Raw genomic sequence first — 24979 nt, forward strand, 5'->3', positions numbered from 1 at the left:
GGAATAAGAAGTTCAGTGATAAAACTCAATTTTAAACACAGGACAAGTAGAAATGATTTCCATTCCACTCCCTCCTTAAAAAGATCAGCTCTCGAGTCACCCCAGCACCTAGTCTGGTATCGTGACACCAGAACCCTGCAGCAAGGATTCCGTCCTGGGAGTATGTCCCCTCATCCTTCCATTAAGGCTTGATTTTCAGCCAACACGAATCTGACACACCTCTGCAGATCAGCAGGAAAATGTCACCATCTGATGACATGACCAACCGTGGCCTCACCCCTGTAAACATCAGGCTATGGACCCCACCATCCCCTGCCCTCAAGTTCACCAAGAGAACATGCAAAGGTCAAAGCAACTGGGGCCCGAAGAGCCGGTATTACCACAGAACGGGGCCAGGCAGCCGAAGCAGCCGCTGCGGGTGCAGCCCCAGTACAGATGGCAGAAAGGCTGCAGGCAGACGGCACCTGTGGAGAGAGGACACTCGTTACCCGCAAGGCTGCAGGCAGATGGCACCTGTAGAGAGAGGCACTCGTTACCCACACCCAGTGCTGAGTCCTATCTCTGACACAATTCATCAGCACCAGGCTCAGGAGCTCAACTCGATTTGGAAACATTGTTCAGGAGGAGTCTCATGGAACTCGGGGCAGGGCCACATCCCAGGACTGTGACGACGGGGAGTTGTAGCCCTGAAAAAAGGCCAGGCTCACGTTTTCTGTTTTTTTATTTTTTAGAGATGGTGTCTCGCTCTGTTGCCCAGGCTGGAGCACAGTGGCACAATCAGCTCACTGCAACCTCCGCCTCCTGGCCTCAAGGGATCCACCCACCTCAGTCTCCCAAGTAGCTAGGACTACAGGTGCATGCCACCATACCCGGCTAATTTGTTTTTTATTTTTGTAGAGACAGGGTCTCACTATGTTGACCAGGGTGCTTTCAAACTCTTGGCTTCAAGTGATCCTCCCACCTCAGCCTCTCAAAGTGCTAGTATTACGGGCATGAGGCATAGCACCCGGCCCCAGACCCATATCGTTTCTTACACTGAACACCACATGCTCATCCCAGGAAAACAGTGAGAGCCACGAAAGAAAAAAATCTCACCTTCTCCATCCCCCTAACACAGCTTCGATGGGTTTCCTTGTAGCTCTGAACATGCAACATGTTTGCCCCCAACTGCACATACTTTTTAAATTTTATTTTATTTTGAGACAGTCTCGCTCTGTGGCCTAGGCTGGAGTGCAGTGGTGCAATCTCGGCTCACTGCAACCTCTGCCTCCTGGGTTCAAGCGATTCTCCTGCCTCAGCCTCCCCAGTAGCTAGGATTACAGGTGCCCACCACAACTGGCTAATTTTTGCATTTTTAGTAGAAACGGGGTCTCACCGTGTTTGTCAGGCTGGTCTCAAACTCCTGACCTCAGGTGATCCACCCACCTCAGCCTCCCAAAGTGCTGGGATTACAGGCGTGAGCCCCTGCACCCAGTCTAGGTGGCCTTTTTCTACCTAGGTATTTTTTCATGCCGTCACCTTGGTTTTGTAGACGTTATTTATTTTTTGAGACAGAGTCTCACTCTGTCGCCCAGGCTGGAGTGCAATGGCACAATCTCGGCTCACTGCAAGCTCCGCCTCCCAGGTTCACGCCATTCTCCTGCATCAGCCTCCCGAGTAGCTGGGACTACAGTTGCCCACCACCACACCTGGCTAATTTTTTGTATTTTTAGTAGAGATGGGATTTCACTATGTTAGCCAGGATGGTCTCGATCTCCTGACCTCGTGATCCGCCTGCCTCAGCCTCCCACAGGAAATTATTTTTAATTGTCTGATATTCTATACAATGGAAATCCCTAAAATATAATATTAGTTAAACCCTCGCTAAAATTCTCACAGGGTTGAGTCCTTTTTTTTTTTTTTTTTTTTTTTGAGACGGAGTCTGGCTCTGTCGCCCAGACTGGAGTGCAGTGGCGCGATCTCGGCTCACTGCAAGCTCCACCTCCCGGGTTCACGCCATTCTCCTGCCTCAGCCTCCCGAGTAGCTGGGACTACAGGCGCCCGCCACCACGCCCAGCTAATTTCTTTTTGTATTTTTAGTAGAGACGGGGTTTCACCGTGTTAGCCAGGATGGTCTCGATCTCCTGACCTCGTGATCCGCCCGCCTCGGCCTCCCAAAGTGCTGGGATTACAGGCTTGAGCCACCGCGCCCGGCCTTGGGTTGAGTCCTTAAGTCTTCTAACGCCTACGGCCACTTCATAAATGCCTCTGTATACGAAGCATTATCTATGAAATTAGAGTCGAGAGCTTGGGTTCCTGGGGAAAAGCTGGCCCGAGCTGCCATCTGCTGCCCACCATGTGTGTTAGGCACGGGGCGAGCTATTCTCTGTGGCTTCTCACCTGCCCTCCCGCAAGCAGCATCAGCAGCGGCCAGTGCCTGCCGTGGACGACCCGAGGCAGGGACCGTCCAGGTCACCTCGCCGGGTGTGTCCCAACGCTGCAGGCCGGGCCCCACCCCTGCCAAGCCCAGTCTCAGGGTACAGCCCCCAGAAGTAACCTGTTTGGTTTCCTGAGTGCCTAGAACATTTTAAGCCAATCCAGACAGAACCGGTGCTGCGGCCGCGCTGCTCACGCAGGGCTCGGTGCACACAGCAGCACAGGTGCCTGTGGCAGGAGTCAACTGTGGTGCTCAGCAGCATATAAGGAGCTCTGACAAATTAGGAAGTCATTTAAAAAAAAGGCAAAGGACATAAACAGACATTTCTGCAGGAATAAATTAAAACAGACATGAAATAAAGGACAAGCTCCGTTTTTAACAGTAAGAACTGTATGTGCGTGCATATATATATTTGTTTTGTTTTGAGACAGGATTTCCCTCTGTTGCCAAGGCTGGAGTACAGTGGCACGATCTCAGCTCACTGCAACCTCCTCTCGGACTCAAGCCATCCTCTGGCCTCAGTCTCCCGAGTAGCTGGGATTACAGGTGTACACCATCATGTCTGGCTAATTTTTGTAATTTTTGTAGAGATGGGGTTTCACCATGTTGCCCAGGCTGGTCTGAAACTCCTGGACACAGAAAATCCATCTACCTTGGCCTCCCAAAGTGCTGGGATTACAGGCGTTAGCCACTGTGCCTGGCCAGAGTTGTATTTTTTTTTTTTTTTTTGGAGACGGAGTCTTGCTCTGTTGCCCAGGCTGGAGTGCAGTGGCCGGATCTTGGCTCACTGCAAGCTCCGCCTCCCGGGTTCACGCCATTCTCCTGCCTCAGCCTCCGGAGTAGCTGGGACTACAGGCGCCCGCCACCTTGCCCGGCTAGTTTTTTGTACTTTTTAGTAGAGACGGGGTTTCACCGTGTTAGCCAGGATGGTCTCGATCTCCTGACCTCGTGATCCACCCGTCTCGGCCTCCCAAAGTGCTGGGATTACAGGCTTCAGCCACCGCGCCCGGCCCTAGAGTTGTATATTAAAGCATCAGAATTCATCTAGGAGGTTTAACAGTGACACATTAAAAAGCAACCACAGTGCTGGCAGGAGATGGACACAGATCCAGGCCAAGCCCCTGCTGGATGGAGATGTGTGGCCTGTGAAGGGGCAGTGCAACTAGCTGGTGGGAAAAGATGGATTATTCAATATGGTCACGTGGGGACAACTGATCACACAGATGGAAAAAAAGAAATGGCATCCTTACTTCATGGGGTACCCTAAGGCCAACACCATTTTGAAACCTGAGCCCCGAAGGACAGAGGGAGCCCGCCTGCGTTCCGTGGCACGGGCACTCACACTGCTGAGGGGCGACACGTGGGTCCTGCTCGCGCTCCGCTCTCCGGTCGGGCATGGGCTGGAAGCAGCAGGTGCACAGGGCGTGGCTTCCTTGCAGAGGGCACACGTAATCCTGGACTGCTGAAGCACACGCACATTCAGCGGGAGCACGTGGGACCCAGGGCAGAAAGACAGCAGGTTAGAGACGCCGCCCGGAAGCACAGTGAGGAGGTGCACCTGCGATAGCCGGGGAAGACATAGACCTACCCCGCTAAACCACCAGGGACCTTCTGCCACCCAAACTCGGGGAGTCCAAACGGATTAACAATAATGACTGGTTTAGCGACTAGAGCAAGATTTCAAAGACCTGTTGAAGGTTTTTTTTTTTTTTTTTTTTAGACAGAGTCTTGCTCTGTCACTCAGGCTGGAGTGCAGTGGCGTGATCTCAGCTCACTGCAAGCTCCACCTCCCAGGTTCATGCCATTCTCCTGCCTCAGCCTCCCGAGTAGCTGGGACTACAGGCACCCGCCACCTCGCCCGGCTAATTTTTCTGTATTTTTAGTAGAGATGGGATTTCACCGTGGTAGCCAGGATGGTCTCGATCTCCTGACCTCGTGATCCGCCTGCCTCGGCCTCCCAAAGTGCTGGGATTACAGGTATGAGCCACCACGCCCGGCCGATCTGTTGAAGGTTTTCTACTATTTCCTATAAAAGGAGGATAGCCCCATAGAACCTATGACATAGAATAAAACAAGTTTTGTGTTCAATGTCCGCTCAGGTGAGAGAACAGCCATCTCTCAAATCAACAAAGAACAGGCTAGTTGCACAAGACCAATTGATGCGGCAGCAGAAGTCTGAGCCCACCTGGCCAAGTTCCCTGGACACTCACCACCCACACAGGAAAGACCCTGCGAGGTCAACATGCTGGCCATAAGGACAGCAATTTCACCACCCAGGTTCACCGAGTGCCCACTGAGGGATCCAGGACCCCAGAGGGAGGCGCTGGTCCCACCATGCAAAGGAAGGAGTCTGTCCAGTGACCCAAACGGAGCTGCTGAGTGGCGGAGGCAAACCCAGGCTGGTGGACAGGCGTCCAGGTGGACACTGCTTTGTCTGTTCTGTCCACGGGTTCTACAAGAAGCCACTGAGAACACAGCACAAGGATGTGGCTCTGCATCCATCCCAGGCCAGCGGCCTCGTGATGTGCTCAGCCCTGACCCATGGCCAGGACCCCAAGGGCCATCTTCCCATTCTATGAGTCCGGAGTGAGCAGGGCGGAGAAGTGCAGCCTCCACACCCCCTGCCCAGCTCTCCTCTGCTTTCCTGGATGGCACCTGACACCCCTTGCTGGAAACAGGCACCTGACGGGAAAACATTTCGCACTAAGCCAACTCTGGAGACATCGCCACTGCTGAGGAGAAGCCTGCCTCTTACTTGAGGGACAGACACGCGATCATCACTTTGGGTCTGGCAAACCCACTGGGGGATGTGAGCTGCCCTGAGGCAGTGGCTGGGGAGAAGCCAAGTATTAAGGTCAGGTTGTTAATTCCCAGGAGTGTTCAGGAGTGGCTACGAATCAACAGTTATTTATCTGATTTCCCAACCCAAAATCAGTCACAAAAAGCAACAAACTGTGAGTGCAGGGAGACCACTGAGGCCAGGTCCCAAAGGGGGCAAGGGGTGCAGAGAGGAGGTGGGCAGAGTGTGGCCACGTGCACGTCAGCACCGGGCACAGCCATAAAGTGACTCGCGGGAAGGCTGAGGCCTAAGGGCGGCGTGGCTCACCTGTCGTGAGGCTGACGGACGTGGAGGGTACATCCCCCAGGGCCTGCGGGGCTCCTGGCTCAACCTCGGGTGCTGGGCAGTGGGGAGGCTGCGCCACCTGCCTTCTGTACTCAGGACACTGCCGGCACACAACGTATGGCTGGCTGCAAGGAAGCACAGGGCCGAGCTGTGTGCAGGCCCCCAGCCTCTCTCAGGCAGGGCCGGTGCAATGCGGATCCACAGCCGTCACAGCTCAGCTCCACCCTCGCTCAGCTGCTTGGTGTGAGGGGAGGGGCCAGGCCCCCTTCCTGCCCAGCACCACTGTGTTAGAGAAATGGGACCAGAACAGGAGTCGAAGGGCGAGGATGTGCCGCTCTACATCCCCAGCTCAGCCCCCACGCTTTGGAGCGCCGTCCCCGGGGCCACTCAGTCCCCACTGATGTGTGCTCCCAGGAGACGACACCAGCGCAGGGCAAAGGCCAGCACGTGCGAACACACCTCATGCTTCTCAGGATGCCGCCTACTCTCCCGTTAAAAGTAGAGCATGGTGGACAAGGTACCGGGAGTCACACCAGGAGCCTGCAAGGCCCCAAATCACTTGTCTTTTCTACACTTCCCTTGTACGTCCACAAACGAGCAGATAAAAATGTAAACTGTAAAAAAAGAACCTGTCGAAAAAAATACACGAGGCTCTCATCTCCATCTGAAAGGCTTTTCTGCGCCTGACACCAAGGCCAGGGGCCAATAAGGCCAGCGGGTAAGACCTGACCAGATTAAAAAACAAAGCACGGTGAAAAGACACGTATTTTTTCATAAGGAAAAAATGTAAATGCAAATGAGATTACCTATTTTCCCTACTGAACTGGCAAAAAGCGCCCCTCGTGCAGACCTTGTAGAGCGCACTAGACGCGCCCTTTCCCATTGGTGTGGGGATAACAAACTTATCAAACGTCTGTCCAGGTCCAATTCCAGTCACTCTGTGACTCGACCGCTTCACGTCTAAATGCTGACGTCACTGCACGTGTGCACAAACACGGACGTTAAGAAATGCACAGCAAGAGCCGGGCGCGGTGGCTCACGCCTGTAATCCCAGCACTTTGGGAGGCCGAGGCGGGCGGATCACAAGGTCAGGAGATGGAGACCATCCTGGCTAACATGGTGAAACCCCGTCTCTACTAAAAATACAAAAAATTAGCTGGGCGTGGTGGTGGCGCCTATAGTCCCAGCTACTTGGAGGCTGAGGCAGGAGAATGGCGTGAACCCAGGAGGCGGAGCCTGCAGTGAGCCGAGATGGTGCCACTGCACTCCAGCCTGGGCGACAAAGCAAGACTCCGTCTCAAAAAAAAATAAATAAAAAAAATAAAATAAAATAAATGCACAGCAAGTGCTTCCCATTCAAATGCTGGGGACATTACCGAGCTGTATGTGCAGCCGAATCTGAGCTTCATAAAAACATTTGTTTCTCACGCCTGTAATCCCAGCACTTTGGGAGGTCGAGGTGGGCAGATCACGAGGTCAGGAGGTCGAGGCCATCCTGGCCAACGTGGTGAAACCTTGTCTCTACTAAAAATACAAAAAAATTAGTTGGGTGTGGTGGCAGGCGCCTGTTGTCCCAGCTACTCGAGAGGCTGAGGCAGGAGAATCACTTGAATCCAGGAGGCGGAGGTTGCAGTGAGCCGACATCGCACGACTGCACTCCAGCCTGGCGACAGAGCGAGACTCCGTCTCAAAAATAAATAAATAAATAAATAAATAAATAAATAAATAAAATTCGTGCTATTGCACTTCAGCCTGGTCGACAAGAGCGAAACTCCGTCTCAAAAAAAAAAAAAAACCTGTTAGTATATTACATTTCATTTTGTTAACGATTAGGACGCATGTACGAATAGCTGGGAAGATGCAGCAAAATCTTAACGCAACCTGTTAGCATATTACATTTCATTTTGTTAACGATTAGGACGCATGTACGAATAGCTGGGAAGATGCAGCAAAATCTTAACGCTAAAGTGGTTTTTGTTCCCTTCTTTTTGCTTAACAGTCACATGTTAAACTTGGCAAAAGCAAACAAAGATAAGTTTTGGGGTTTTTTTAATGTGTTCATTGTCTTTTTAAATATCATGGCCTTGACCCAACATTCAGACCCTGGACTTGTGCATTAGGAAACATCTACATGGCAGCCGATAAACAAGGTCTCTGAGGCCGGGACTGTCTGGTCCAGGTGATGGGGCCTCTTCCGTAATAACATCCTGACAAATGATAAACGTTGCAATTTATACTACAGGACTTTACAGTCACTAGATCAGCTACAAAGAATACATGAGCTTATGTGGGAAAAAATAACATATGGAATGAAGTCCCTCTGTCACAGCCAGAGATGCCAGCCCATGACGAGTCGAAGCCAAGGGAAGGGTGTCGGCCAAGGGTGCAGATGTCCCGGCAGCCGCCTGCGGCTGGCGCTCTGCTGGCTACCCGACTACCCCCGTAAGTGTTCACCCAGTCCCTGCCACACCCTCTCAGGGGAGGTGCTAATTCTATCCAATACCAGAAACCAAGCTGAAGCCATTTAAGAGCTTGGCTGCTCAGGGGCAGAACCGGAACTCAGGACCCATGCTGTCCACCCGGTGGTGAGCTCAGGGGCAGAACCGGAACTCAGGACCCGCGCTGTCCACCCGGTGGTGAGCTCTCGGTCCTGGTTCTGATGCTCCTCCAGCTCCCATACTCTGCTCTGAGCCAGGGGCATGATTTACCTAATGTCCGAGGACTCACTGTCAACGTCTGACAGCTCCAGCAGGTCCTCTGAACTCCCTTCCTCATCAGAAAAAGACCGCCTAACTTTGGGCTGCAGCATGTCTTGAGTGATTTTATTCCTGGCATCCATACTTTGCACATCTTCTTCACTGCGACTCTTGTCTGGAATTAAAGAACACAGCGCCATTGGCCAGCAGTGAGACACAACAGGCAGACACAGCTCACACTGCTGGGAGCTTGTGTGCACAGTGCTGTGGAAGAGGGGTCTGGGTGGACCGCCCTCATTTCCCTGGGTGCTGGTGGGTGGACCGCCCTCATTTCCCTGGGTGCTGGTGGACGGACCGCCCTCATTTCCCTGGGTGCTGGTGGACGGACCGCCCTCATTTCCCTGGGTGCTGGTGGGTGGACCGCCCGCACTTGCCTGGGTGCTGGGTGAGGTACGCTTCCACGAGGTTGTTGAGGATGTGGTTTTTACAGATACGCTCCACAGGACAGCGGCAGGTGGGGCACAGGGACGAGCGCTCCATCCAGCCCGAGTAGCAAGCCGCGCAGAACGTGTGCATGCAGGGCTGCAAACTGAAAGCGTGAGAGGAGCAGTGTCCAGACAGTCCCACAGACGCAACCACCACCCTCGACCAAGGTCCACGGCAGCCCCACCACGGAAGGGCCTACAGGAGCCCAGCCATCGTTCAACCTAAAAACCCTTTAACTCAGTCTTCGTAAACGTAAAGAAATCTGAGGCCACGTGGCCTCTGTGTTTTCAGGAGGGACAGAGGTGAGATTATGACTTCAGGAACACAAACAACGAGACACCAAGTGTTTCTGGAACAGAAGCTGGAAGGTTCTCACTCTTGAGTTCCCACGGAAAAGCAAGGAGGCCCTTCCTCAGCTGCCCCTGCATTCATTCCGTGCTGAATACACCTTCCCAGCTAAGGAACATTTAAAATGTGCACAGTTCCTTCCATCTGTCTGCAGAGGTCACTGGGTCACACACGACCCACACACCCAAAACTTGTGGGGTCCACAGCCTCCAGCTCAGGGTTCCAGGTTTCCTCCCTGTTGGCGCCACAACTAAAATGCAAGTGGTGGCCATGCACGGTGGCCCACGTCTGTAATCCCAACACTTTGGGAGGCCAAGGCGGGCAGATTACCTGAGTTCAGGAGTTCGAGAACAGCCTGGTTAACATGGTGAAACCCCCGTCTCTACTAAAAATACAAAAAAATTAGCCAGGCGTGGTGGCGCACGCATGCTACTTGAGAGGCTGAGGCAGGAGAATCACTTGAACACGGGAGGTGGAGATTGCAGTGAGCTGAGATCATGCCACTGCACTCCAGCCTGGGTGACAGAGCGAGACTCCAACTCCAAAACAAAAACAAAAACAAAAAACCAGCCTGGGCTACATGGCGCAACCCTGCCTCTACAAAAATACAAAAATCAGCAGGGTGGCTGGGAGCAGTGGCTCACGCCTATAATTCCAGTACTTTGGGAGGCGAAGGTGGGCGGATCACCTGAAGTCAGGAGTTCAAGACCAGCCTGGCCAATATGGTGAAACTCTGCTCTACTAAAAAATACAAAAAATACAAAAAAATTAGCCTGGTGGCACACGCCTGCAGTCCCAGCTGCTCAGGAGGCTGAGGCAGAAGAATCGTCTGAACCTGGGAATCTGAGGTTGCAGTGAGCCAAGATCGTGCCACTGCACTTCAGCCTGGTGACAGAGCAAGACTCCATCTAAAAAAAAAAAAAAAGGAATAAAAAATAAATACATAAATAACAATAAAATCAGAACATTAAAAAAAAAAGTCAGCCAGGCATAGTGGTGTGCACCTGTAGTCCCAGCTACTGAGGAGGCTGAGGTGGGAGAACCGCTCAAGCCTGGTAGGGAGAGGTTGCAGTGGGCTGAGATAGCGCCCACTCTTACCTGGGTGACAGAGCCAGACCTTGTCTAAAAAAGAAAAAGAAAATGGTAACCTCAGCAGATGCCAGGCCAAACAGAACCTGGAGGCTTGTTTCATGCTCAGCCCCGCCCCACACTGGATGAGGAACCTGCAGTGCCATGTTCCATGAGCCAAGGGTGAACGCAGTCGCACCTCACGCAGTCGTGTAGCAGGTCCTGGCAGATGATGCATGTCAGCGTCTCCTCCATCTTGTCTGGCTTCCCAGTCGCTGCTCTGACGTCCTCCTGGACGGTTTGGGCGTTTCTACGCGGTTGTGCGACCAACAACTGCAGGTTCAGGTCAAGGTCCCCGTCTACAAGAGAAAGGGATGTGTTCTGACTGTCGTAACCGAGGAAATACATGCAGTCGTTTTTTTTTTTCTTGAAACGGAGTCTTGCTCTGTTGCCCAGGCTGGACTGCAGTGGCGCGATCTCGGCTCACGACAAGCTCCACCTTCCAGGTTCACGCCATTCTCCTGCCACAGCCTCCCAAGTAGCTGGGACTACAGGTGCCCGCCACCACGCCCCACTAATTTTTTGCATTTTTAGTAGAGACGGGGTTTCACCGTGTTAGCCAGGATGGTCTCGATCTCCTGACCTCGTGATCCACCCGCCTCGGCCTCCCAAAGTGCTGGGATTACAGGCGTGAGCCACCGAGCCTGGCACATGCAGTCTTTTGAGCTGACAAACATCTTCACCTGTAGAAAGAGAAAATCTCCAGGCCACAGATGTTCAGAACCAGAAGCAGAAAACACAGAGGCCTTGCCTTATCTTTGTATTTCCAAAGCGCATCTTTGGCTGGGCGAGGTGGCTCACGCCTGTAATCCCAGCACCTTGAGAGGCCGAGGCGGTCTGACACCAGCCTGGCTGACACAGGGAAAACCCGTCTCTGCTGAAAATACAAAAATTAGCCGGAAATCACTTAAACCTGGGAGGCAGAGGTTGCAGTGAGTCAAGATTGTGCCACTGCAATCCAGCCTGGGCAACAGAGTGAGACACTGTCTTAAAAAAATAATAATTAAATAAATAGGGTATTTTTCAGAAGGTCCAAAATAAATCTCATATTCCAATAGGTTTAAGTTTTGTTTTAGAGACATGGTTAATAACATTAAAAAAGACATTCAGGATGTGAGTCAGTGTTGAAGGCCGGCTGTCAGGGTGTATGATGTCACTTTGTTTAAACACAAACTGGGACTCGTTTGTGTCACAGAGGAAAAGGCTGAAAACAGAGACTGAGGATGTCAACAGCAGCTCACATATTTTTTTCTTCTGGTGTGTTTTTTTGTCTTTTTTTTTTTTGAGATGGAGTCTCAAAAATGTGTTGTTGATTTCTTTACTTGAAACAAGCATACGAACAGTTTTGTGTGGTTTAATTGCTTAGCAATTTCAATGTCATTGGAGTTGAGAAGAAGGTAACATCTTGAGTTTTCTTTAACTTTTTTTTTTGAGACAGTCTCTCACTCTGTCGCCCAGGCTGGAGTCAGTGGCCGGATCTCAGCTCACTGCAAGCTCCACCTCCCGGGTTCACGCCATTCTCCTGCCTCAGCCTCCCGAGTAGCTGGGACCACAGGCGCCCGCCGCCACGCCTGGCTAATTTTTTGTATTTTAGTAGAGACGGGGTTTCACTGTGTTACCAGGATGGTCTTGATCTCCTGACCTCGTGATCTGCCTGCCTCGGCCTCCCAAAGTGCTGGGGTAACAGGCGTGAGCCATCGCGCCTGACCCTCTTCGGGTGTGTCTTCATTTTTCTATAATGCTGAGATGTTGGTAATCATCAATTAATTTTTATTTTTAATTAAATAAACTGCACACAATTTAAAAAGCCAAATATTTACAAGAAGCCAGATGCAATGGCTCACAGCTGTAATCCCAGCACTTTGGGAGGCTGAGGCAGGGAGATCACTTGAGCCCAGGAGTTCGAGACCAGCCTGGGCAATATAATGAAACCCCATCTCTACAAAAAAAAAAAAAAAAAAAAAAAAAAAATTAGCCGGGTATGGTAGCACGCACCTGCGGTCCCAGCTACTCGGAAGGCTGAGGTGGGAGGACTCTCTGAGCCCAGGAGGCGGAGGCTGCAGTGAACCAAGACTGAGCCGCTGCGCTCTGGCCTGGATGACAAAGCAAGATCTTGTCTCTTAAAAAAATGTATAGATGGCCGGGCGCGGTGGCTCAAGCCTGTAATCCCAGCACTTTGGGAGGCCGAGACGGGCGGATCACGAGGTCAGGAGATCGAGACCATCCTGGCTAACACGGTGAAACCCCGTCTCTACTAAGAAATACAAAAAATAGCCGGGCGAGGTGGCAGCGCCTGTAGTCCCAGCTACTCGGGAGGCTGAGGCAGGAGAATGGCGTGAACCCGGGAGGCGGAGCTTGCAGTGAGCTGAGATCCGGCCACTGCACTCCAGCCTGGGCTACAGAGCGAGACTCCGTCTCAAAGGAAAAAAAAAAAAAAAAAATGTATAGATAATATATTTAGAAGAAAACAAAGGCAGTCACCTTCTGCCTCAGCCGCTCCTCACCTGATTTCCCTCCTTGGAGGAAAACTACTTTCATGTCTTTGAGCTGTTTCTTCTGGTATTTACCTCTGTGTTTCTAAGTTATCATGGTACATGTTGATTTATCAATTTTAGACATCATCCCTGACATCTATTAACATAGAGTAAAACTCTGAACTGAGACCCCCCCACCAACATTATGTTAACACAACCATTAGTTCATGATATTGTATTTGTATTCTGCTTATGCAAGTATTCACTGCTGAGCCAAGTAGTGTACTAGATTGTTGTAGGACTTACACAATTTTTCATGTTTGCTAGAATTAAAATTTCCTGGCCGGGCGCGGTGGCTCACGCCTGTAATCCCAGCACTTTGGGAGGCCGAGACGGGCGGATCACAAGGTCAGGAGATCGAGACCATCCTGGCTGACACGGTGAAACCCCGTCTCTACTAAAAGTACAAAAAACCAGCCGGGCGAGGTGGCGGGCGCCTGTAGTCCCGGCTACTCAGGAGGCTGAGGCAGGAGAATGGCGTAAACCCAGGAAGCGGAGCTTGTAGTGAGCCGAGTTGACGCCATTGCACTCCAGCCTGGGCGACAAAGACTCCGTCTCAAAAAAACAAAAAAATAAATAAATAAATAAAAATAAAAAATAAAATTTCCTCACTCCTGTGCTTATTTTTCCTATGTAACTGTTGCTGATCCTCGAGGTCAGGAGATCGAGAGACGATCCCGGCTAACACGGTGAAACCCCGTCTCTACTAAAAAATACAAAAAAATAGCCGGGCGAGGTGGCGGGCGCCTGTAGTCCCAGCTACTCGGGAGGCTGAGGCAGGAGAATGGCGTAAACCCGGGAGGCGGAGCTTGCAGTGAGCTGAGATCCGGCCACTGCACTCCAGCCTGGGTGACAGAGCAAGACTCCGTCTCAAAAAAAAAAAAAAAAAAAAAAAAAAAAAAAAAAAAAACTGTTGCTGATCCTTTCCACACCTTCCCCATGCCAATCAACTCCACGTGTCAGACAACCTGTGAATGTGAAGATTTAAGCTACATTTTTAGAAATTATTGTCCTACCAGGACAGAGGACTTTCTTTTTTGATTTTTATTTATTTTGAGACAGAGTTTTGCTCTTGTTGCCCTGGCTGCAGAGCAATGGCACAGTCTTGGCTCACCACAACCTCCACCTGCTGGGTTCAAGCAATTCTCCTGCTTCAGCCTTTCAAGTAGCTGGGATTACAGGCATGAGCTGCCACACCCAGCTAATTTTTGCATTTTTAGCAGAGACGGGGTTTCACCATGTTGGCCATGCTGGTCTAGAACTCCTGACCTCAGGTGATCTGCCCGCCTTGGCCTCCCAAAGTGCTGGGATTACAGGCATGAGCCACGACGTCTGGCTTGATTTTTATTTTTAGAGACCAAGTCTTGCTCTGTTGCCCAGGCTGGTCTTGATCACCTGACCTCAAGAGATTCTCCTGCCTTGGTCTCCCAGTGTTAGGATTACAGGTATGAACTACTGCACCTGGCCAGGAAGGAGGACTTTCAGATTAATTCTGCAACTCAGAACGGACTATTTCCAGACCAAGAGAATAGCCTGTAGTAAACCACAGTGCTATCGGGATTATGCAAACCACAAAAAACAGGCCCAGGTTTTCTGAATGAAAATGCCAGAGGTGTTCACAGGCATCAACCTGAGGCAGGGTCCATGTGCCCCTGCAGGAAGCAACGCCCCACAGCACAGAGCACGGCAGCGGCCCCTGCACACCCCGGGAGCTCACGATAGGGCAGAGGACACACACAACCAGATACTAACCTCCTTTCATTTTCTTCTTCACGGGCTCCAAATCCTCCTGATCCTGGGGTTCCAATGACGAAAAGGATGCAGGCTTTCTGTCTGGGAGAGCTGAGGCAAAGCTGGAGATTTTATCACTTGCCACGGAGGGACCACATCCTTTAGGGGAGATGCCACCATCCCCAGACTCTGTGAGAGGAATCAAACAAGACAAGTGCTGATCCATCCAGCTCAGGAGAGAACCACGAAGGTAGGGTATCACTGACTGGAACCCAGTGCAGCTGGCAACCTAAGATGCTTACCAGGAGTGTGTGCTCACTCAACTCAGATCTTCACTGTATTTGTGCCCATCTCTGTGTGGGGTGGAGCTGGGGGCAAGAAGCGCATTCGCAGAGAACAAATGCGGAAATGTCTTTGACCAGGTTTAGCCCTCGCGCGACAAGTCTAACTCAGGGTAAATCCACATATTTGTGGTCATATGATGCACACCGTGTCGTAAACTGTGTTAAAATAGAGGTTTGGGCCCGGTGCGGTGGCTCACACTTGTAATCCCAGCACTTTGGGAGGCTGAAGCAAGTGGATCACCCGAGGTCAGGTCGAGACCAGCCTGGCCAACATGGTGACATGGTGAAACCCCATCTCTACTAAAAATACGAAAAATTAGCCAGGCATGGTGGCGGGCACCTGTAATCCCAGCTACTCAAGAGGCTAAGGCAGGAGAATTGCTTGAACCCGGGAGGCGGAGGCTGCAGTGAGCCGAGATCGTGGCACTGCACTCCAGTCTGGGCAACAAGAGTGAAACTCCTTCTGGGGAAAAAAATAAAAATAAAAAATAGAGGTCAGAGGCCGGGCATGGGGCTCACACCTGTAATCCCAATACTTTGGGAGGCCAAGGTGGGAGGATCACTTGATCCCAGGAGTTTGAGACCAGCCTGGGCAACAAAGTAAGACCCCATCTCTACAAAAAATACAAAAAAGAAAAAATTAACTATGCGTGACAGTACGAGCCTGTGGTCCCAGCTACTCAGGAGGCTGAGGTGGGAGGATCACTTGAGCCCAGGAGGTCAAGGTTACAGTGAGCTATGATCACGCCACTCTCCCCACCTGGGCAACAGAGCGAGACCTGTTTTTTTTGAGATGCAGTCTTGCTCTGTCGCCCAGGCTAGAGTGCAGTGGTGCAATCTTGGCTCACTGCAACCTCCGCCTCCTGGGTTCACGCCACTCTCCTGCCTCAACCTCCTGAGTAGCTGGGACTACAGGCGCCCGCCACCATGCCCAGTTAATTTGTTGTATTTTTTTTTTTTTTTTGAGACAGAGTCTCGCTTAGTTGCCGAGGCTGGAGTGCAATGGCGCTATCTCGGCTCACTGCAAGCTCCGCCTCCCGGGTTCACGCCATTCCCCTGCCTCAGCCTCCCGAGTAGCTGGGACTACAGGCGCCCGCCGCCTCGCCTGGCTAATTTTTTGCATTTTTAGTAGAGACGGGGTTTCACCGTGTCAGCCAGGATGGTCTCGATCTCCTGACCTCGTGATCCACCCGCCTCGGCCTCCCAAAGTGCTGGGATTACAGGCGTGAGCCACTGCGCCCGGCCAATTTGTTGTATTTTTAATAGAGACGGGCTTTCACCATGTTACCCAGGATGGTCTCGATCTCGTGACCTTGTGATCCGCCCGCCTTGGCCTCCCAAAGTGCTGGGATTACAGGTGTGAGCCACCGCGCCTGGCCAAAACTGGTTTTAAATAACATTCTCTTCTTGATGAACTCTGAAAACATCATGCTAAGTGAAAAGAGCCAGTCACGGCTGGGAGCAGTGGCTCATGCCTGTAACCCCAGCACTTTGGGAGGCTGAGGTGGGTGGATCACGAGGTCAGGAGATCGAGACCATCCTGGCTGACACGGTGAAACCCCATCTCTACTAAAAATACAAAAAACTAGCCGGGCGTGGTGGCGGGTGCCTGTAGTCCCAGCTACTTGGGAGGCTGAGGCAGGAGAATGGTGTGAACCTAGGAGGCGGAGCTTATAGTGAGCCGAGATCGCGCCACTGCACTCCAGCCTGGGAGACAGAGCGAGACTCCGTCTCAGCAATAGAAAAAAGAGCCCAGTCACAATAGACCACGCATGATTCCATGTCTGTGAAGTGTCTAGAACAGAAAAATCCAGAGGCCAAAAGCACACACAGCTGCCAGGGGCCACGGGGAAGAGGACACGCAGAGTGACTGCTGATGGGCACCGGTTTCCTTTTGGTGTCAACGAGTGGTGACGGTCCCACAACCTTGTGATGTACTAAAATCCACTGAAATGTACGCTTTAGCTGGATGACTTTTATGGTATGTGAATTATAATCTCAATGAAACTGTAAAATACACCATGGTACTAGAGTCCCTGATCTTCACTTCTCTTGGGAAGTAAAAGGAACAACACAGTCAATATTGACTCCTACAGAAATCTTACTACTGAGAACCTCATGCCAGTCCTCAGTCGCTTATCTGTCTCTGTAACAACACACGCAAAGAGTAGTGAACAAAAACTATGCAACCAGCACCAAGACCTCATGAGATGTCACCTCACCGCAACTGGAGGAATGCTCTCGCCCTGCAGGAGGCGGCTCCGTGGAAGAGGCCAAGGCTGTGGGGAAGAGGTCTGACGTCGACGTTGATGGCTGTGGTTCCTCAAAGCACACCTGAGCGGTGGGCGACAACGGAGGGAGCCGGGGATCGGCCCCTGGCCCTGCACCTACACCTGCACCTGAGGCATCTTTGGTCCCATGGAACACATTTTCCTTGTTAGCTTCTGTAACCCAAAAGGAGCAGAAGGAGCACACATCCAGGGCTCAGGGAGACACTCTAGGGATTGAAACGCTCTTAAGAATGCAACAGCCCCAAGGCCAGGCACGGTGGCTCACGCCCGTAATCCCAGCACTTTCGGAAGCCAAGGCACCTGAGGTCAGGAGTTCGAGACCAGCCTGACCAACATGGTGAAACCCCATCTCTACTAAAAATATAAAAATCAGCCGGGTGTGGTGGTGCAACCCATAATCCCAGCTACTCGGGAGGTTGAGGCAGGAGAATCTCTTGAACCCGGCAGGTGGAGGTTGCAGTGAGCCAAGATTGTACCACTGCACTCCAGCCTGGGCAACAAGAGCAAAACTTCATCTCAAAAAAAAAACTGGAGGCTGAGGCAGGGAAATCGCTTGAACCCAGAAGGCGGAGGTTGCAGTGAGCTGAGATCGCACCACTGCACTCCAGCCTGGCGACAGAGCGAGATTCCATCTCAAAAAAAAAAAGGAATGCTACAACTCCTAATATGCATCCGCTTCTTTGCTATAATCTTACTTACCAAAGGATTCTTGTGTCATGCCTTGCTTTTCATTTAAAGATTCATAGAGGTATGCCACGTCTAAAAGAAAATTAATCAAATCAGAAACGTGGTGGCCCCTGTGCAAACTGAGAACTCATTTTTCTCTCTGTTCTCCAGTCCATTTGTTTTTGTTGATTATTTTGACTCATCAGCTAATAACAAATTCATCAGTTCAAGAGTTTTTAAAAGAAGTAATCTAAAACATCTTTTCCAACTCAAAAGACATAAGCCTCGGGGAAAAATGGCATCAGGAGGCAGAAGGTGAAGAATCTACGTCTCACTTATAACTTCAAACTACACAAAGGAGCAGATACAAGAGCCTTCTGTGTGGCAGGGGCTGGTTAAGTTTATACTGAAGATGCCTAAGACATATTTGCCCCATTCTTCCTCACCACTGTGGTCTTTAGGTATTTCAGGGGTGGCCAGGTGCAGTGGCTCTTATCTGTAATCCCAGCACTTTGGGAGGCCGAGGCAGGCAGATCACCTGAGGTCAGGAGTTCGAGACCAGCCTGGCCAACATGGCGAAACCCTGTCTCTACTAAAAATACAAAAATTAGCCAGGTGTGGTGGCGTATGCCTGTAATCCCAGCTACCTGGGAGGCTGAGGCAGGAGAATCGCTTGAACCCAGGAGGTGGAGGCTGCAGTGAGCCAAGATCACGCTGCTGCACTACAGCCTGGGCAACATAGCAGAGTGAGACTCTGTCTCAAAAAAAAAATTAAATAAGTACTGGCCGGGTGTGGTGGCTCACGCCTGTAATCCCAGCACTTTGGGAGGCTGAGGTGGGTGGATCACCTGAGGTCAGGAGTTTGAGACCAGCCTGTCCAGCAGGGCAAAACCGCATCTCTACTAAAAATACAAAAATGAGCCAGGCGTGGTGGCGGGCACCTGTAATCCCAGCTACTTGGGAGGCTGAGGCAGGAGAATGGCTTGAACCCAGCAGGTGGAGATTGCAGTGAGCTGAGATCACGCCATTACACTCCAGCCTGGGCAACAAGAGCAAAACTCCATCTCAAAAAAAAAAAAAAAAAGGATTTCAGGGGTGACCTTGGAAGGACTCCCATCACTTTCCTTGTCCTATACCGTCCTTCCACAAAACCAAAACGCAGACTTCTGGAGCTGAAAAAACTTACTGGAATCCAGTCTAACCTTTGATGTTTCTTGTAAGGTCTCCAAAAGCAGAGCCATCAGTGGCCTCCAGACCCCTGGTCCTAGGTTTTATCCCCGTAACTCAAGTTCTTCTCCTGTAGAACCTAAGCCATCCCCGTGAGTTTCTCCCTGGCTGCCACGTTGGGATTGGCTGCTCAAGGCCACGGTGGTATTCCTGAGGAATGGCTGGACTCAGGCTGCAAAATCGACACTCCCACTCCTCAACAGACACTATTCACAACAGGAACCCACGTGAGCAAGAAAGGGGGTGTAGCTGGGAGGAACGTTCCTACGGGAAGCGGTGTAGCCAGAAGGAACGTTCAGAGCGCGCCCTCGAGTGCACCCCTGTGTGCGTCTGACCCTGGCAAGCCTTCCTCTCTCTTACTGTGTTCCGGTTCATTCTTCCTGTACACCAAGTAGATGACATCCCCACTCTGTAAAGGGCACGTCTGCTTCTTAACAACTTTCAGCTTGTTAATCACTGTTCCGTTGGTGCTGTAAAAAAACAAAAACACAATTTATTCTACTTAAAGTAACTTGGAGTTACGAGATTTTTTTTCTAGCACCATCAGCAAAGCAGCTCAGTATGACCATTCTGGGAATACTTGTAGGAACGGCATAAATATGTAACGTCGCACACATCCGTGCACCCCTCACCATTCTCTCGAGAAATGGCTCACCCACTTCTCCCTGACTGACAGCCTAACCAGTCACCACACCTCCTCACGTGCTGGGCAGCTCTGCTGCTGCAGGCCTAGGTTCTCTCCTGTTTGCCTCCTACTGGACCCGGAGGCCTCGCCTGCAGTGTGGTGCTTCCACCTCCAGCCTCCCCTGAGCTGGACTTGCACTATCCACAGTTCCGTTCCCTGCAGCCGTCACAACCCCGGGGAGCTCATGCCTCCAATAAGTACTGATCCCTCCCAAGAGACTGGCTCTGGGCAGAAGCGGAATAAATGCCGGGCCATTAGCTGCAGGACACGGCCCTGCGCTCAGAGCCTGTGGTCTGGCTGCCAAACCCCTCGAGGAGCTCTGCCCTGGGAGAGGCCAATTCAGATGCTGCTGACCCAGGGACAGACAGGAGGAGGCTAAGTTGGTGGGGCAGGAAGTGCCTCCTGGGGACCTCTGAGCAGAGACCTGATGGGAAATCAGGTGTTGGTCAGGTGACGAAGGTCCAAGAGCACAGCACACCCGACACACAAAACGGCAACCAAACAAAACGATTGATTTCAGCCAAACCACACGGGCCTCAGCTCTGCAGCCTCACTCCTGAGGCCCCAGCAGTGGACAGAATTCACATCCGAGTGACCACCAGTTTGCTGAGGTATGGGAGTGGCAAACGATTTCTGTAAACAGAGGGTAAACAGTGTAGGTTTTGCCATCACCTGGTCACCTGGTCACCACTGCCACTACTCAGCTCTGCCGTCTGTAGCAGGAAAGCAAATGCAGACAGTAAGCAAATGAACTGCCATGGCCATCTCCCTGTAAAACCTTCAAAACCAGGCAGTGGCTGTGTGTGCCTGAGTTCTGCTGTTGCAGTACAAAGCTGACCCTGGAAGATGCGGTTTTGAGCTGTGCAGGTGCACTTATACACGGATTCTTTTCAATGACAGGTGCAGGTGCACTTATACACGGATTCTTTTCAATGACAGGTGCAGGTGCATATATACATGGGTTCTTTTCAATAACAGCTGCAGGTGCACTTATACAGGGGTTCTTTTCAATGACAGGTGCAGGTGCACTTATACATGGGTTCTTTTCAATGAGAGGGAGTGAACCCCACACACATGCTGGACTGACTTTCTGTGTCCTCGTGCTCCACAGGGCTGGCTACGGGGCGCGAGTACACACAGATTTGGGTGCATCAGGGCACTGGAGCTGGAATGACTTAGTGTTCTCATGCTCTGCAGGGCTGGCTACAAGGCTGGAGTGCGCATGGATTTTGGGTGCATGCAGGGGGCTGGAGCTGGACTGACTTTCTGTGTCCTCATGCTCTGCAGGGCTGGCTACGAGGCTGGAGTGCGCACGGATTTGGGTGCATGCAGGGGCGCTGGAACCAATCCCCCCAGATGCCGAGGGGCGACTGCAGTCATCACTCATCCTCCTGCTCTTTCCAAACAAAAATCTGATTATTTCACTCCTCCACTTACGCCCCTTCAATGACTCCTCACTGCTCTCAGGCTAAAGCCCAAGCTCCCTCGTGCGACTCTGCTGCTCACCACATGCTCTGACCACATGGCCCTGCTCATGCTCGGGGGCCCCCATACATGTGGTTCCTTCTGCTTGAGCAACCCTCCCCTCCAGCCCACCTCTGCCAAGAACGTGGCACACTCTTCTACATGCTGCTAGACGACCACCTGCCAACCCTGCCATGAGAACAGCACACTCTCCACACGCTGCTAGAAGACGGCCTGCCACTTGCAGCAGATCTAAAAGACGCACATTCTGGCTGGGTGTGGGAGCTCACGCTTGCAATCCCAGCACGTGGGGAGGCTGAGGCAGGTGGATCACCTGAGGCCAGGAGCTCAAGTCCAGCCTGGCCAGCATGGTGAAACCCCATCTGAGCCGGGCGTGGTGGCGTGCACCTGTAATCCCAGTTACTCAGGAAGCTGAGGCAGAAGAATCGCTTGAATCCGGGTGGCAGAGGTTGCAGTGAGTCGAGATCACACCAACTGCACTCCAGCCTGAGCTACAGAGCGAAACTCCATCTCAAAAAAGAAAAAAAAACGGAATAGGCACATTCTGAGTGACACTGACACAGGTTTCCCTTTCAAGAATCATCCCAAGAAAACAGACATGAAAGCAGAGTTTGGGAAAGAGTCACTGCAGTGTTATTTATAGTAAGAAAAAGTCAAAACAATAAATGTCCACCAATAAGGGAAGTGACAAAGAAACTATCCTAAAATGACAAGAAGATGAGATAGATGCAGACGCAGGGACATGTGAAGCGCTCCACACAACACTGTAAGTGAAAAAAGCTCTCAATCCACTCCCCTCGGCCTCCCAAAGTGCTGGGATTACAGGCGTGAGTGCCGGGCGCAGTGGCTCATGCCTGTAATCCCAGCACTTTGGAGGCGCATCACCTGAGATCAGGAGTTTGAGACCAGCCTGGCCAACACGGTGAAATCCCGTCTCTACTAAAAACACAAAAAAATTAGCTGGGTGTGGTAGTGCATGCCTATAATGCCAGCCACACGGGAGGCTGAGGCAGGAGAATCACTGGAACTTGGGACGTGGAGGCTGCAGTGAGCCGAGATTGCACCACTGCACTCCAGCCTGTGACAGAGTGAAACTCCATCTCAAAAAAAAAAAAAGAAGAAGAAAAAAGCTGACGCTACAACAGTATGCGTAGCGTAATCGCATTAATGCAAAATATATATACCTGCACATGTATTTCTTTTTTTTTTTTTTGAGACGGAGTCTTGCTCTGTCGCCCAGGCTGGAGTGCAGTGGCCGGATCTCAGCTCACTGCAAGCTCCGCCTCCCGGGTTTACGCCATTCTCCTGCCCCAGCCTCCCGAGTAGCTGGGACTACAGGCGCCCGCCGCCTCGCCCGGCTAGTTTTTTGTATTTTTTAGTAGAGACGGGGTTTCACCGTGTTCGCCAGGATGGTCTCGATCTCCTGACCTTGTGATCCGCCCGTCCCGGCCTCCCAAAGTGCTGGGATTACAGGCTTGAGCCACCGCGCCCGGCCACCTGCACATGTATTTCTAATGTATGAACGGGATTTTGGAAAGCTTTCCACTTTCTAAGTTGAATATCCCTAAGCTGAATGTCCTTAATCAGATATCTGAAGTCCTAAACTTTTTGAGCACCAATAAGACACTCAAAAAATACCCACTGGAGCATTTCAGAATTTTGAATCAGACACGCTCAATTGGTAATTATAATGCAAATATTCTAAAATCTGAAAAAATTCAAAATCTAAACACTCTAGTCCCAATCATTTCAGATACTCAATCTGTACTTAAGTTGTACAAGAACGAGAATTTATTAGTTTTAAAAAACGATTTTTGGATTTGAGGGAAAGAAATCAAACCTGAATAGGCTTGCAAGAACTAAAAATTACGAGCATCTTTTAAGTCTTATTTCTGAGACATACTTAATTTGAATACATTCAAGAAGGGTCATAGATACCAAAGTGTCACTAAGTGTCCCATCCTGGAAACCAGGAAATACGTCTTCTTATACCTTGGGAGCCTAATTAACTACAGTCATGTCCCAGATAATAACTTTTGTTTTGTTTTGTTTTGAGACGGAGTTTCACTCGCTTCTCAGGCTGGAGTGCAATGGCGCCATCTCAGCTCACCGCAACCTCCACCTCCCAGGTTCAAGTGATTCTCCTGTCTCAGCCTCCCGAGTAGATGGGATTACAGGTGCATGCCACTATGCCCAGCTAATTTTTATATTTTTAATAGAGACGAGGTTTCTCCATGTTGGCCAGGCTGGGCTCGAGTTCCTGACCTCATCTGCCTGCCTCAGCCTCCCAAAGTGCTGGGATTACAGGTGAGCCACCACGTCCGGCCTGATAATAACGTTTTGTTCAACAGATACATATACGGTAGTAGTCCCATAAGACTAAAATATCCTATTTCTACTGCACCTTTTCCATGTTTAGATAGATAAATACTTTCACCGTGGTGTTACCACTGCCTATAGCATTCAGTTCAGTGGCACGCTGTTTAGGTTTCCAGCCTGGGAGCAACAGGCTGCACCATGTAGCCTAGGTACGTAGTAGGCTATACCACCAGGTTTGTTTAAGCATACTCCATGATGTTTGCAAGATGATGGAATTGTCTAATGACACATTTCTCAGACTGTATCCGTGTTGCTAAGGGACACGACTGTGCTGTGTTATAAAAATGAGCCGCTGTTATCACACCAAAGACAGCATTTCTTCTCCTCCTCAGCCGTGGCACACAGCACACTAGCAAGGAGTCAGGCTTCTTAAGGTACAAGAAGAAACACCAAAAGAAGCTCAGAACATACTCACCTGGTATCTTCCAGTGTCACCTGACCTGATTTTTCATCCACTACAATTTTACAGTGATCTCCAGAGACCAGTTTATTGCCGGGGAACGAAAGGTCGCAACCTACAAAAGACAGGGTGGGATGACATGGAATATGACCGTGGGAACTGTGAACCCTAATGCCCTTTGCTTTACCAAAGTATGTGGTTCAAACTCAGGATCCCCCTTGTACATATGTAAGAAAAACACTTAACCAAGACAGTTATGAAAAACAAATTTTTTTTTTTTTTTTAGACAGAGTCTTGCTTTGTTGCCCAGGCTGGAGTGCAGTGGCGCAATCTCAGCTCACTACAAGCTCCACCTCCCGGGTTCACACCATTCTCCTGCCTCAGCCTCCCAAGTAGCTGGGACTACAGGCACCCACCACCACGCCTGGCTAATTTTTTGTATTTTTAGTAAAGATGGGGTTTCACCGTGTTAGCCAGGATGGTCTCGATCTCCTGACCTCGCAATCCACTCCCCTCGGCCTCCCAAAGTGCTGGGATTACAGGCGTGAGCCGCCGCGCCCGGCCCGTCCTGAACCTTTCTGAATCCCCACCCTCTCAAAGACACCCATCAACACCTCCAGCTACACACAGCCTCTCAAATGACAATTTTACAGCCGGGCACAGTGGCTCACACTTGTAATCTCAGCACCTTGGGAGGCCGAGGCAGACGGATCACAAGGTCATGAGTTCGAGACCAGCCTGGCCAACATAGTGAAACCCCATCTCTACTGAAAATACAAACATTAGCCAGGCATGGTGGCAGGCGCCTGTAATTCCAGCTACTTGGGAGGCTGAGGCAGGAGAATCGCTTGAACCTGGGAGGCGGAGGTTGCTGTGAGCTGAGATCATGCCATTGCACTCCGGCCTGGGCAAAAAGAGTGAAACTCCGTCTCAAAAGAAAAGAAAAAAGAACAAAGGCTTTTAATATCTCATCATTAATCATTACTGCTTATAGTAATCTATAAGGATACATAGAGATATTATAAGACACTAAAGGCAA

General features: G+C 50.9%; 2 protein-coding genes across 11 annotated transcripts in view; one reads left to right on the forward strand and one right to left on the reverse strand.

Moving 5' to 3' along the window:
• The window catches only part of ZNF84 (zinc finger protein 84), a 270997-nt gene that overhangs the window by 81434 nt on the left and 164584 nt on the right, over positions 1-24979 (forward strand). The gene's annotated exons all lie outside the window — the stretch shown is intronic.
• The window catches only part of CHFR (checkpoint with forkhead and ring finger domains), a 34704-nt gene that overhangs the window by 6947 nt on the left and 2778 nt on the right, over positions 1-24979 (reverse strand). For 3 of the 10 annotated variants that reach the window (XM_050747763.1, XM_050747770.1, XM_050747767.1), the window contains exons 3-13: positions 23956-24055; positions 19352-19461; positions 17798-17857; positions 17030-17251; positions 14485-14652; positions 10338-10497; positions 8671-8825; positions 8249-8411; positions 5523-5665; positions 3759-3878; positions 381-464 (exon numbers count right to left, since the gene is read on the reverse strand). In XM_050747763.1, the coding sequence (XP_050603720.1) occupies positions 381-464; positions 3759-3878; positions 5523-5665; positions 8249-8411; positions 8671-8825; positions 10338-10497; positions 14485-14652; positions 17030-17251; positions 17798-17857; positions 19352-19461; positions 23956-24055 (1485 nt within the window). The remainder of the gene's footprint in view (positions 1-380; positions 465-3758; positions 3879-5522; positions 5666-8248; positions 8412-8670; positions 8826-10337; positions 10498-14484; positions 14653-17029; positions 17252-17797; positions 17858-19351; positions 19462-23955; positions 24056-24979) is intronic. The other 7 variants (XM_050747764.1, XM_050747768.1, XM_050747771.1 and 4 more) reach the window with 5 other exon arrangements.

The sequence above is a fragment of the Macaca thibetana genome, chromosome 11 (assembly GCF_024542745.1).
Source record: "Macaca thibetana thibetana isolate TM-01 chromosome 11, ASM2454274v1, whole genome shotgun sequence".
Classification (NCBI taxonomy): domain Eukaryota; kingdom Metazoa; phylum Chordata; class Mammalia; order Primates; family Cercopithecidae; genus Macaca; species Macaca thibetana.